Raw genomic sequence first — 14,685 nt, 5'->3', positions numbered from 1 at the left:
TCATATTCTTTTTTAATGTTAGCCTTTGGATTATTTTTCACTGGATCTATCAAGCATTATCCAAATTTTTATGAGCATCATTATTACCCTAACAATCCATTATGTAACTCAAATCCAATATATATATATATATATATATATATATATATATATATATATATATATATATATATATATATATATATATATATGTGTGTGTGTGTGTGTGTGTGTATAGAAATCTATCAAACTCAACGAAATCTTGTAGATTATTTATTTCTATGAAAATCTCCATAGATTGTACATTATTTTAATTCTATGAAGGAATTCAAATATCTTTGGGCGACAGATTCAATGCTCGTTCACGATTCTATGAAATGAGATGAGGCAGCACCATTATTCAAATTTTCTTTTCCTAACATGACAACCCTTCAAGACATAAACGATATAAACAGGACCACCATTCTCACAACCAAATCATCATTCGAGGCAAAAAGTGATAGAAAGGAGTAAACCCAGTGAAAAGCAAAATTGTATTTACATGACGAGAACAGATCGCCAATTTACACCTAATAAGTGGTCTATAATGTAATTAGTAGGACTAAGGGAGAAGTTTACAACCCTGAGTCAAATAATTTCATAAACTGGCAGTGAATTTACTGTTCATGGTTCACCACCAGATGATGGAGGAGGCCGGCGTACTACTGTCCGACCACGACCGCGTCCACGGGGAGCAGCTCTTCCGCGACCTCTAGTAACATTAGGGGTAGAAACCAAACCAGCCTGTCTCATTTGTGCCCTTTCCCGTGCTCGCTCTGACAAATTTATGGTAGTCGAAGTACTACCAATAGGTGATGCCTGCTTTGTTGTCTCTTCTGTTTCAGAGGGGGCGGTGGGGGTTCCTTGCCTTGGAACAGGTATGTTCACCTTTGACGAACTGCTTTCTATAACACTACTAGTCAAAGTAGAAGCATCACTCACAACAGGTGTCGGGTCAGCTACCTGATCACTCTCAACTGATATTGGCTCATTAACATCAATTAACTTGTCAGAACCATCGGCAGCCTCCTCAACCAAGTCAGGCTCATCATTCTTATCATCGCTTGATAGCTCAGGAGAGTTAATCTCACCAGCCTCTATAGCATCATCATCCCCTCGTGCTGGGGAACGTTCAGGGGTTGCAGCAGACTCAGATTGACCTTCCCGAGATTCTTGGTTCTCCACAATGTTAGACAAATCACTACCACCCTCAAGATCTCCAGCATCTGGCAACAATTCTCCCTCTTCTCTCTCACCACTGGGCGCCAATATTGACTGCTGGTTGTCTGCGTCAGTGTGATCCCTCCGCATCTCATCAGGTTGATCCGGATTCTCATCTAAAATTCCAGTTCTGTCCCCTGGTAATTCCTCATGACTTGTACCATCCAAGTGTTGTGGATCTTTGGATTCCTCGTCATTGCCAACAGCAATTTCACCGTCTTCATTTTGGACTTCACCTTCCTCATTTTGGCCTTGTGGCAACTCACTGCTATCAAATAATTCTTCAGTTGCTTGTTGACTGCCAGTAAATTCCAGAGCTGCAGCAGGTTGTTCTTCTGTACTCTCTTCTGGTGACTCTGACCCTTTTGACTTCTTCAACACAGGTGCTACTACATCAGAGCTCTTCTCTCCAGATGCAACTGATTCTTCACGTAACTCAGAACTGGATGTCGGAGCAAGACGTTTACGAGCCAATGGTTGAGATGATTGAGCAAAATTACTTGTCTCTGTGTCACTAGACGGCCCAGTCTTGCCCAGTGGTCCTTCGGCATCTGACATTTCAGTGTCACCTTGTGGCTCATCCGGTCTTACGAGTCTAGGCCTGACCAATTTTCTACCTGTTCGACGAGTTTCAACACTAGCTTTGGATAATGGTAATGCAAGTCTTTTCTCACTTTCTCCAGTGGCTTTTGGTGGTAAACTGCTAGCTCCAGGAGCAGCCAGAGATGCCGTGCTTTGGGATTGAACTTGAACAAGAGAACCTGATATATTGTATTCTATCCATTAATATTGCTAGAGGTACATCCTTAACTCATGCCAAGAATAAACGTGAGTAATTATCCAAAAGCTTCATTCTTTCTAAATTAAATCATTATTCAAGAAACTTGATCTACAAATTATAAATGAAACAACCTGTAGCAGCTGTTGAACCATCTGTATTTGTAGCTGCGTCCCCAAGATTACCGCGACCTCCAAGCTCACGAAATATTGAATGAGCTTCCTTTTCAAAACTTTCCACAGAAGATATGTAAGAAGCAGCCAAGTCATCAACATTGGGTCCAGAGAGAAGTTGAACCACATTCGAACCCTAAAAGGATAAAAATGTTTTGCTCAAAAACAATTGACTCAAATATAATAATAGCAAGTAATGAGGGATCAGATCACAAAGTTAAAATAAAAAATTCACAAAGGCTAAATTATATCTACCTGTTCAACATTAGATTTCACAATAAACAACTGTTTTATATTCTTACCTCGGGAATATTGCCAATAACAATCTTAAGCTTTTCGACCTCGTCAGATAACTTTTTCAGAGACTCCTTGTGCTTCTCAATTTCATTAACAAATTTTGTTTTCTCCTGAAAGTAAACAAATCAATAAAAGGTGAGATTACTAACAGTTCCTCAACCAAAGTAATATGGTGTGCATTATTAGTAATAGTGAGCCAGAAATATATATATTTGTAAGGATGCATATTGGTGCATATTGGTGAATGTATCGACAAATACAATAAATACAAACACCTCACAAAAATTTAATGGCCTAGTACTTTAAATCGGAAGTTAACAGAAACCTCGTCACTATCGTTTCAGCTTTCATATCAAATCTTTATACCTCAACTCAAAATGATGTAACTAAAAGGAAATCCTCAAAGAGCACGGTAACAAGCAAAGAAACAAAAACTGCATTCTTCCAATGCTACTATAAAGAACAATTGCACTTGCTATTGAGACCAGAAGTAACACTGAAGGAGCTTAAACATGAATAACAGTATATATGACAATACAAGGCTTGAGACAAGTAATAAAATAAGATAAAAAAAATCACTTTTGACTCCAATTTCCAAACAAAACACGCTGAAAATTATATGCATATATGAGTAGCCGTACTAAATATTTTCGTTCATTGAACCAACTAAATTTCGGTTCACAGGCAGAGGTTTTAACAAAATTATTTATTGGCCAATAAAATGTAGGGGCAGGAAATGGATGAATTCTAAAGTCAAAGTATTTACTTACCTTTTGTTTTACTAGCTTAAACCACCACCAATTATATCCCATGAATGGGTAGGGGTAGATTTAATGATCAAAAACTCGCCTAGGTCTTAAATAGTTTATATTGGAAAATTGCTGTGTTGTACCAATGACCTGTACCTAAAATATATTGTCTCTCTACGTATCTCAAGTTATTCCGTTTAGGGAAAGTATTTAACCATACCATGGTTATTGCATTGAGATTCGAATCGTGAATCTTTTTTTTATGTATTTTGAATGTAAGATACATTACTTTGATAATTTAAAAGATAAAATAAACAAAATCCTTAAACCATCTCTAATTTTTATAAAGAATATAATAAATATATTGTGAAACTTCTACAAAAATAAAATAAAAAATCCTTAAATAATAAATATATTATTTAATAATATTGTGAAACTTCTACAAAAATAAAAAAAATATCATTAAATAAAACCTAATTTATAAAAAATAAAAAATATAATAACAATTATGTATTAATTTAAATAATAATTAATTGTTTTCCTAAGAAATCATATTAGTATATAAAAAAAAATAAAAAATAACAAAATATTATCGTTACTAAGTTAGTATCATTAAAGTAAGAAGTAAGATTAAAAATATTAAATTTTGCAGTGCCAAAAAAGATGAAAAAGCTATTCACGCTTCTCTCTCTTTCACGAATCATCCCCTCATCCTCCTCTTCACTATTAGTCTTTTCCTACTCTCTTTTCACTGTTTGTCTTATTCGTTCCTATTCTCTCGTGTTTGTCTTCTCCCTTCCTATTCTCTCATGTTTGTCTTCTCCCTTCCTATTCTCTGTTGTTTGCCTTCTACCTTCCTATTCTCTGTTCCTTTAAACCTCATCTTCTACCAAAAGATATGTATCTAACAAATCATGATTTAAATCGTACTATTCTTACAATTATAACTGCACTTGACCGTACTACAATCATTGAATACCCTTCAGCCTATGCATGTGTATGAGATCCTACATTATCTAGAAATATGATTAAGATATACAAGATTGTCATGGAAATCCCACGTTAACTTGGAAAGGCCAAATTATAACATAAAAATATGTATAAATCCAACCTTACAAGTCAATTTTGTAAGGTTAAGTCAAACCTAAGTCCATTTTCAAAGAAAGTAGATGCAAAATAATCTAGTTTCACAAGGTTGAGTAAGACTTTTGGGTCTCATGTGCTACTATTAGACCATCCACAAATATCTAGTCTCACATCAAGATGTTTGGTCTTCAACACAAGGTGGTATGTTTGAGATCTCACTTCATTTAAAGATATGGTTAATATAGAACATGAGTTAGTGCAAATTTTATCTTACAAGGGAATTTTGTAAGGTTGAGTTAAACCTAATTCCACACTTTATGACCAAGTAAATAAAGTTAGGGTATAAATTTTTCACTTAAATGAGTATATTAATAGGTACAAGAAATTAAAGCAAACAAATCACGGAAAGGTACTGGGCACAGAAAGACAATTGGGGGTGGGTGAGGGGAAGAACCTGCTCAACATTGTTGTAAGAGTCCTTTATGGCCTTTTCACTCTTCAGTCGTCTCCCTCTCTCTAGGCGACTTTCTTCCTTCTCCTTCTTTAATTCATCTCTAAGTCTCTCTAGATGTTTCTCCAGAATCTACGAATCAGAAATAACAAATAAAATTAAGAAAAATTGAGTTGCTCACCATAAAAAAGGTAAAATTATGGCAGAGTTAAAACAAAAGCTACTGTTTCAAATGAACCTGTATTCTTGTGTCCTTTTCTTCCTTCATCGCTTGTTCACCAGTTGTATCAGGTGCTGACCTTTTCCCTAATATACACCATGAAATTTTAACAAGAAATTCCAACAGCAAGCAATAGCAGTTTAGAAACAAATATAAACACGGACGACAAAGTAATACAGATTGGACAAATAATTTTATCACCTTGTTTAATCTCATCTAATTGCCTAGATAGTTGCTGGTTCTCTTTACCTGCCTCTTCCTTTTCCCTTAACAAAACATCAATCCTCTTCTGGAAAAGGATGGCAAAGAAAAGTAATGTGAAAATATTTTAACAATTGGAGTATACAGTTTGTCCAAAGAGAACACTATCCACATTTCAAAATAAGAACTTCCACGCACCTTATACTGAGCCAGCAGTTTCCTATGCTTCTCCAAATCAAGTTTTAGGTTAGCCTGGTTAAATCATAAGACAATCAATGTTAATAGAGAAAATATATCACCAAACATCAAATATAGAGAATATCCCAGTGACCTCATTATGCAGAATGTCATGAATTCTCTTCTCTCTCTCCGCAAGCTGCAATCGGCAACTTGCAAGATCTTTTTCTAGACGTGAAACAGAATCCTGCTTCTCTGATAGACTTCTACTCATTTCCTCAATCTGAGCATCCCTATCTCTGAGTTTATCCTGATGAGACAAAATAAAAGATAATGATATCTCTCTTCAAATAGAGAAAACTAAATATAAATCTAACAATAGCAGGTGTGTGTGTAACCAGGCATGTAAATGAAAACTAGAAGTTTCGTGCCAACTTTAAACTGCTCTATCTCATATTAAGCTCAATTGGTATTGCACATACAGTTATAATTTTTGGAATTATATGTTCTCTTGCAATGTTGTCAGACTCGAGTATAGTAAGAGGATCATAGAGGGGGATGAAAAAATATATTCATAGATTAGTGCATGCGATAAACATAATATACATGATCAAAATAACTCATAATAAGTCTTAAAGGAGCAAGATCCAATAAATAGCACAGCTAAAAATAGGTTCACAATTCATAAAACTGCTCATATAAAAAACAACTTATAAATTCACAAATGTTTGAACCAAACTATCCAATAAAATAATTCATATTAAGCGCAGGATAGTCATCTTCCTCCACATGATCTTCAAATTCATTAAAGTCATCATCTCCTCCATGACCTTCATTATTTATCAGCAATTGGAGGAACCTCCAAATCATCCATAGCTTGAGCAACACAACCACTAGCATCTTCATCTCTTCTAACTTCAACTAGGCCATTCATCTTTATACGCAAGATCATCATTGTTATAATCATCTGTTTTCATGAACCTTCTTGTTCAATCTTGAATTAGCCATCACAAACACAACATCATTCATGGTCTTTTGTTGTAAAGGATTTCCTTTTTATGGTGTCAATCTAAATAATTATAAAATAAATTTCATAAATTTAAATTTGTAACCCTCTCAAAAACATTTCAATTATGCTCACAACCAAATGAACTACAAATCAAACTCAACATCTAACGGATGTCCTGTTGTAGTGATGGAAGTATCATCTGCTGCGTAGATTTTCTTATTGTTAGGGTGGTGTAGGAGGAGAAATTTTTAGGTAGGGGTGCATGTGATCAGAGCCACCCACATTCAGTATCCAATATTTCATATAGAATCTCACATTGAGTCCAACAGCAAAAGGAAATTTTCCAAACGTACTTTTTGGTTTATCCAATATGATGTAAAATGATCTCATTTTCTCTATTTCATCTTGATTGAGTTGAACCAATTCCTCTTTGTTTTCTTTTATTAGTTGGAGCGGCTATGTGTGTCTGTACACCGCACTCCTTCACTTTTATTCTCAATGTTGGTTATTTCCTCCTTTTTCTAGTTTACCCTCTTGGTCGAGGCCCCATTGGCTATTTTGGCTATGTTTTCCATAACTCGAGTTTCTTGCATCAATCCCCTTCTACTTTATTCACTTTTGACCATAGCTGCTACTTCATTGATTCCAGCTACTTTTACTTTTTTGAGGGTCTGAACCCTGATAAGAATTAGAGTTAAGGCCCACCAAAAAATCATAAACTCTATCCTGCTCAATATATTCTTTGACCATTGCTGAATCTGCTGAACTTGGCCTTAACAGCAATGAAGGATGTGTCATCTAGGGCTTTTGGAAAGCAAATTCAGAGGCTGCTATCAGGATAGATGGTATTGGAACGCTCAAATGCCATCTCAAATATTACGATAGAATAAAATGATTTTATTGCTAAGAGTACATCAGACATATATACGAGATTGGAAGACTAATTTTGAAAATATAATAACAAGTAGCTAACTAGATCCCTATGATTCAAGGATATTTCCGTTATACACTTTAATTATAATATGCTAAAAATGGAAGTAATAAAATGTGATTGCTATCATAATAGATTTCATATTAGTTTTAAAGCAGGCAGACGCAGCTTGATCGCCAATACTCCTAAATTATTAAACGCACACGCTTTAGATAACAGAGTTCATGTATAAGGCATGAAACATGTATCAAATAATCAATTGTGCTATACAATTGCAAGGTTGAAAGAGGCCTCAGTACTCATTTAAATGAACAATTTATGCTAATAAAACAACCTGAATTTCTCTAGCAAGTTTCTTCACTCGATCATAATCCTCAACATCAACGTTTTTACTCTTTTCAAGCAACTGAAGAAAGAATGCAAAAAAAAATTAGAAAAAAAAGACTGTAGAGCAAAGACAGTAATACATTGTCATAATTAACTTTCAATGTTTCAAAAGAATATACCTCCAAAACCTTGTTATTGAGATTATCTTTTTCCAGTTTTAGTGTTTCAATTTCCTTCTTACAGCCTTCAAGCTCAATTTCTCTTTCCCTCAGGGCATTCTCAAGGTTATCTGTCTCAGCTCTAGCCTTTTGTGCTAGTTCACGCAGTTTCTAAGAAACCGAAAGCTGCAAGTGTCAGTAACAACATAACACAATACAACAGATGCTACCAAAATACATTTCAACTAACATAAACTACATTTTGCTATTATGACACCTCCAAAAACCTTTTCTTCTAGCCTGTCAGAAAGCATTGCAACGATGTTCATGTGTTGGAATAACAAAATCAGACAATGTAATTGACATAGCTTTATACCTGGCACTCCTCGAAATTGTGTTTATTTTCTTCCCTGAGCTGCATGTTACTCTCACGAAGTAAGTTCATTTCTCTGACCTACAAAATATTTTTTAAAAAATCAGTAAATTATTTGATTGATTCAACAATAACACCACTAAGAAACACTTAAGTTGAAATCTATAATCCTATTATGTTTTCAAGAAACAAACCTAAAATAATATAGAAAAGTAGATTTTGATGATAGGATTCTCAACCTGGAGTTGCAGCGATTTGAACTCTTCTTCAGTAAACAAAAATGATTTTAATTTTGCATGCTCAGATTCTAGTGATGCGTGTGCAGATTCTGCTGCCTTCAAAGCACTCTCAAGCTACACAGAACCATAAGATCCCAGAAGATTATATCATTAAATACACAATATAAATAGCAAAATCCCCGGCCCCATCACAAATCCTTACAAAACCAAGCACAATTTTATCACCAGTTCAAATTAGCAAGACAAACAGTGATTGGACGAGAATTAATTCAGTTACAGATATCAATATAGATAGAAGGCACTGCTGCTGTTAAACAAATGGTGCAATTTTGAACAATATATTAAGGTAACAAACCATAATATGAATGTAAGGAGAGTTCAAGCATTATTTAGATTACTAGACGAACAATTTGTCCACCATGCAACCCTGATTACCCCACACATCATGCAAGAAACATAATAAATACACAATTTTACCTGTGACTGTAAACGCAGCTTCTCTTGTTTTAACAAAGAAACTTCTGTTTCTGCCTGTAAAAGTTCAAAAAACATTATTAGATAACCAGGAAATGAACATACAGATAAAAAAGTATTTACCAAGGCAGAGATATTTACTATTTCTTTTGATCGTCTGAGATAATTAATCACGTTTTGAAGTCCAGCATCACCAAAGGCATCTGCACTACTACTTCCGGATGAAATACCAGCAGCATTACGCTCCTTCTCAGCCCATCGAATATGAAAAGCCTCAAGTTGGCTGTGTAATATTTTATTCTGAAAAATGTAGAAAATTTATGTGGAGGGAATGATAACATCTATTGTGTACAATATAAGTAAGAAATCATTACAAGCAAACACTAAGTCATACGGAGCTCAGTCTTCTACACAATAAAAATCCTAAATGCATTTCTCACCATGGCAAATAGAACAAAAATTATATACCTACTTCACCGAAGCAAATGCAGTTGAACAGATCTAGAAAGGTATAATTAAGTCAAGAGAAATAAAAGAATTGGTAAGAAATCCTTCAAAAAAAAAGCAATGGGAGAATTAAAAAGGAGAAGACAAAAATGGCAGAAACATTGTCTAATCCCATAGAAACTGAAACAATATTTATAGCAGTTGAAAATTAAGAACATAACAATAATACTAACCCATTTCCCAGATGAATGAAATTAGAAACCAAAAGAATATGACAGTAAGGAAACAATCATGTAGCATCACTTAATATTTTAGTAGCATAATAAAGCTATGCAAATAAATTTGTATATATTGTTTACTGCCATCTTTTGTACTGAAGCATAAAATAGTCTAGAGATATTCTCAATTACCTGTTCATTGATTTCATTGTATTTCCTTTCAGCATCATTCCTAGACTTCTCTAATTGTGCCTTCTCCTCTTCCCACCTAGCCTTCAGTTCATTCTGTCCAACATAGGAATTGAAAATTAATTGCCAGATTTATATTCATAATATGAAAAGCAACCATAAAATATTATACAGAGATAAAATAATTGGTACAAATCTCCAAGCATAACAAAGAATTAGGGAAAAACTACTAAAATAGCAGGTACTCAGTTGAATGGGGAAGTAACAGGGAGCAACTATGGCATCTTTCTAACACTCCCCTACACGCCTAGGCACCAGCACAGAGCTTAGCAAAAACAACTGCCAAAAATATATGACCTAGGGATAGCGTTAAATATCTTGGAATTTGAGCCCATGATCTAATTCTACAACAAAGTTGGGGGTGCATGTTTGGTGAGCGCTACCCCAGCATCAAAAGCTCTATTGAATCATATATCAAGGTATGTAAAGAAGGTATGGGAACTCCATGTGTTGACCATTGGAATGCTCTCATTCGCATTCTAAGGTATGTAAAGAAGGCTCCCGGGCAAGGATTGTTATATGAAGATAAAGGAAGCATTCAGGTCTCTAGGTATTGTGATGCAGATTGGGCACCTATTGATAGACGGTCTACTACAGGATATTGTGTTTTTATGGGAGGAAACATTATTTCATGGAAAAGTAAGAAACATAATGTAGTAGCTAGATCAACCGCGGAAGCCAAGTATAGGGCAATGGCATCACTAACATGTGAACTTATATGGGTGAAACAATTCCTTCAAGAGGTTAAATTTTGTGACATCCATACTATGAAGATGTATTGCGACAATCAAGCTGCTCTCCACATTGCATCAAATCTAGTGTTTCACGAGAGGACTAAACATATAGAAATTGATTGTCATTTTGTTCGTGAAAAGTTGTTGACTAAATAAATATGTACTGAGTTTATTGGGTCAAACGATCAACTCGCAGATGTATTGACCAAGTCATTAAGGAGTCCTCGGATTGAGTTTATTTGTTCCAAGCTTGGTACATACAATTTGTATGCACCAGCTTGAGGGGGAGTGTTAGGATATTTATCCTATTTTATCATCATTATATTGTGTTAAGGGTTACCCTATTTATCATGTACTATTGTATCAATTTATTCTTATAAATAGAAAACTGTGAGAGGGATCAATCAAGCCCTCTAGAATTATTTTACAGTTTAATTCTCAAGTAAAACTTATGCAGAAGGGAAAATGAAAGGTATTGTAGCAAAAGTATATTATGGGTAGAATATGAAGTATTGAAAAACAAATACATGAGAGAACTAAATTATGGATTGAATAGGAAATAGTTTACATTTTCAACTTTCTGAGTATTGTTTAGTTTCCGTAACTCAGATGCCTCCTCCTGCAGCAAGGATAGTGCTTCAGATGTTTTTGTTAACTCCTGAATCGTTTCAGACTGGAGAACAACCTGAAAAATAAGAAACAACTACGATTAAAACCTATGGAAAGGAATAAAAACAGTGTTATCTCAAACAGTTTCTGAACTTTTGCTTAGAATATATATATATATATATATATATATATATATATATATATATATATACCCACGTCCCCAAAAATTAAAAATTCTAGCAACAAAGAAAAAATTTCAGAATATGACTTGCACTTTCATATGCGCATTAAGCAGACAGATTGTATTATTAGTTTATTTGACAGAAGAAGAAAATACAGCTCAGAAGGCAAAGGTGATAGGTAAAGGTCCAAGGATATGCTCAACAAATACACAACAATAGGATTTAATCCCAGATCATGGAAGGGATCGGCCAATCCCAAAACTGAAATGACAGAACAGTCACTATTTTAATTATATTATAAATGAAATAAAATTTTATATTCTTTCAGCTGATTACTACATATTTAATTTCAACTACAACAATTGATGGTAAATGAACATTAAAGATAACAAAACTAAACCAAAAATCAAATATTTTGCAGCTAGTTGAGTATAAATATTGCAATATCAGTGAAATTAAAATGGAACAATCAAACTGCTCAAAAATCAGTCAAACTAGCAAAACCATCTGCAAACCAAGTGAACATATTTCAAGCACCTGTCTTTCATAATTAGTTTGAGCTGCCCGCCATTTCTGATACTCCCTGTCCAGGTTTTCCTTTAAACCTGATAGCTGAATTTCCAATGCTGAAATTTGAGAGCTACACAGAAAAAAAAAAAGAGTAATAAATGTGAAACCAAACTAACGTTATATTAAACACTAATGCATTAAGAAACAACTTACGATTTTGTTAAAATTTCCTCTTTAAGATTTGTGATTTCAGCCATAGCAGATGTAAGAGCCTCTTCCTTTCCCACAGTTTCAGAAGCAACTTCTTCATATTTCAAACTAGATTCATTTTCAATCTCTAACATCTTCTCTCTAAGTGAATTAAGTTCAGATTCAAGAACCTTCTTGGCATCTTCAGCCTATTTGTTATTAAGAGAAGACAAACAATATACTACAATATCAAACTGACTGAAAAAACTATGTCAAGGTTCAATATGCATAATTACCTCTGTTTTAAACTTCTCATGTGCCATTTCTATCTGTTTCAGTGCATCTTCATTGACCTCAGCAATGCTCTTATACTTCAGTGCAGAGTTTAAACACAGGTGTTAGTTTAATTACAAATTAAATATAATTTGTTAAGAAAATAATAACAACCTGAAGCATGTGAACTTTGTTGGCATGTGCTTCCTCTTTAAACTTTTCTATCTCCTCCTTTGCCTTTTGCAATTCAGTAACAACCTAGATTAAGTTGGGGGCATATTTGTCAAGCACAATTACAAGTATAGTTTGAAAAAAATGCTTCTTGCAGAAAGCAAATACGCCCTAAATACTATGCACTCCTCAATAAACTTAACCATATTTTTCATATGCACAAGAAATGCCTCCAAATATGGAGAAATTGATGTATACAAAACTGTGCCCACCTCATCACTTGACAAAGTGGAAGGTCCACTCTCTCCGCCCATTTCGATAAGCTACATTCAATAATACAAGAAGTTAGAATTAAAAGATAAATATTTTGATTGAAAGAAAGAAAACATACTAAAATTGGACTTCGGCATGATGAATGAGAAACAATTTAACATCCCAGAGGTTATATGACACATCATGAATCCATTGGTAAGTAAATAGATACTTGGCCAAGAGAAGTGGCATGCAGGTACTTGGCAATATTGTAAACTTTCTTCTAATTTTCTCCTGCTTCTCTCACATTCTTAGTCATTCTTCATTTCTATCACATCTAATAGATTTCTTCATTCAATAAAAAACGGGCGCTTAAAAACTTATAATGCCCAAGAAAACATTTTAATTTGAAAGTTATAAAATATATGCATTGAAAACTTCTACAAACTAAACCATAAGGACTGTAAACCATAAAACAAACCATCAGTAACACAATTCATAAATTAACAAAACAAATCAAAGAAGCAAACCTTGTCATTAGAGGAACCCAACTTTCTTTGTAGACTAGAGAGTTTTGCCTGTGCATAGAACATGAGGTTAATCTCTACAATTTGTGAAGACTTTAATAAAGTGTACAAAAGAGAATAGACAAAAACCCATACCTCAGCAACAGCAGCCCTTGATTCAGCAGATGCAACTGCACGTAAAGCATTAGCTAACTCTTTGTTCATATCCTCAACCTGTCTCAGAGAACTTTTTATGGTCTGGTCCCTGTCTAGTGTGAATTTCCGCACATTTTCCCGCTCTTCATTTAGCTCTTGCTTGGCTTCAGCCCACTCCTTCTGAATAGTGAGAATTTATGATAAATATGTAAAAAATGACCAAAACTGCCCTTTTTTAACTATATGAAATTATGATTAAACAATTAGTCGGAAGTATTTATAAGGAAACAAGAGAACACACCTCCAATTTCCTTATATATTCTTCTTGCTTAACCCTCTCTGCAGCTCTTGCTTCCTATGTTTTACAAATAAAAAAGATCATATTGATGGAAAGTTTCATAGGAACATGAAGATAACACTTGTTGATGATTATAACCTACCTCTCGAACTTCCTCAGTACTTTGTATGGTGCCCAAACTAGCCTGCAATAGCAAGTGTAAGAATATGCAAATTTAAGAAATATAAGAAACAAAAACAATGCTTACCTGCAAACGCTGCACTCTTTCAGACAAACTGCGAACCTCATCAGACGCTCTTTTCTCAGCATTTGATATGATTTCTTTTTCTTGTTTTAAAACTGACATCTGAAATGAAATTATGAAATGTGTCCACGAAACAAAGGTACATCTCCGTTCAAAGGTTTATAAATTTTAAAATAGCCCAATAATTAACTTGAATATGATATTAACCTCCATAGTAAGTTTCCGAGAAAGCTCCTCAGCAGCAATCAAAGACTCAGAGCTTTCACGCAGTTTTCGTTGGTAGTCAACAACCAGCTGAGAAAACTCTACATTTCTTTCTAAAATGGCTTTTGCTTCAGCTTTCTAAAATGACATTCGAAAATCCATAAATAAGTACATCACATATATTCAAGAAAATGCACTTAACATTATGGAAGTACATGCCTGATGCCCAAATTCTTTCATAAAGCTATCAAGTCTTTCCCTAGAAAAATCTGCTTCAAGTGCCATCTTGTCACGTTCAGATCGTAATAAAATAATCTCACTCCTGAAGACACAATTTCAGAATTTGAAACCATACATATGCTATACAGAAAGCACATAGGTACCTGTAAAACATTTACTAATCTATATACTGTTATTATAATCAGCATTAAGATTACCTGGTTATAATTTCTTTAAAATAAAAAAAAAGGGAATTGTGAGTCGGCAAAATCATTAATTGTTAGAAGGATTGAGAATAAATAACCTGAAATTAGAAAAATCACTGTTGCATAACTACAGGTA

At 34.2% G+C, this 14,685-nt stretch overlaps 1 protein-coding gene across 1 annotated transcript in view; it reads right to left on the bottom strand.

The window, feature by feature from the left end:
• Window positions 1-476: 476 nt before the first annotated feature.
• The window catches only part of NUA (nuclear pore anchor), a 35,937-nt gene continuing 21,728 nt past the window's right edge, over window positions 477-14,685 (bottom strand). The window contains exons 21-48 of the mRNA XM_088109011.1: window positions 14,344-14,446; window positions 14,128-14,262; window positions 13,924-14,022; window positions 13,819-13,860; window positions 13,680-13,733; window positions 13,379-13,558; window positions 13,247-13,294; window positions 12,737-12,787; window positions 12,468-12,551; window positions 12,317-12,391; window positions 12,045-12,229; window positions 11,859-11,961; window positions 11,099-11,215; window positions 9,740-9,832; window positions 9,024-9,182; window positions 8,886-8,939; window positions 8,409-8,522; window positions 8,173-8,250; window positions 7,818-7,967; window positions 7,646-7,717; window positions 5,526-5,681; window positions 5,393-5,446; window positions 5,195-5,282; window positions 5,012-5,079; window positions 4,777-4,905; window positions 2,493-2,597; window positions 2,152-2,326; window positions 477-2,000 (exon numbers count right to left, since the gene is read on the bottom strand). Coding sequence (XP_087965137.1) covers window positions 643-2,000; window positions 2,152-2,326; window positions 2,493-2,597; window positions 4,777-4,905; window positions 5,012-5,079; window positions 5,195-5,282; window positions 5,393-5,446; window positions 5,526-5,681; window positions 7,646-7,717; window positions 7,818-7,967; window positions 8,173-8,250; window positions 8,409-8,522; window positions 8,886-8,939; window positions 9,024-9,182; window positions 9,740-9,832; window positions 11,099-11,215; window positions 11,859-11,961; window positions 12,045-12,229; window positions 12,317-12,391; window positions 12,468-12,551; window positions 12,737-12,787; window positions 13,247-13,294; window positions 13,379-13,558; window positions 13,680-13,733; window positions 13,819-13,860; window positions 13,924-14,022; window positions 14,128-14,262; window positions 14,344-14,446 — 4,129 coding nt within the window. The 3' untranslated portion in view covers window positions 477-642. The remainder of the gene's footprint in view (window positions 2,001-2,151; window positions 2,327-2,492; window positions 2,598-4,776; window positions 4,906-5,011; window positions 5,080-5,194; window positions 5,283-5,392; window positions 5,447-5,525; window positions 5,682-7,645; window positions 7,718-7,817; window positions 7,968-8,172; window positions 8,251-8,408; window positions 8,523-8,885; window positions 8,940-9,023; window positions 9,183-9,739; window positions 9,833-11,098; window positions 11,216-11,858; window positions 11,962-12,044; window positions 12,230-12,316; window positions 12,392-12,467; window positions 12,552-12,736; window positions 12,788-13,246; window positions 13,295-13,378; window positions 13,559-13,679; window positions 13,734-13,818; window positions 13,861-13,923; window positions 14,023-14,127; window positions 14,263-14,343; window positions 14,447-14,685) is intronic.

This window comes from Vigna umbellata, chromosome 3 (genome assembly GCF_029865625.1).
Source record: "Vigna umbellata cultivar VRB3 chromosome 3, Vumbellata_1.0, whole genome shotgun sequence".
Classification (NCBI taxonomy): domain Eukaryota; kingdom Viridiplantae; phylum Streptophyta; class Magnoliopsida; order Fabales; family Fabaceae; genus Vigna; species Vigna umbellata.
Note: the sequence above shows the minus strand (reverse complement) of the source record. Positions and strands in the feature narration are given on the sequence as shown.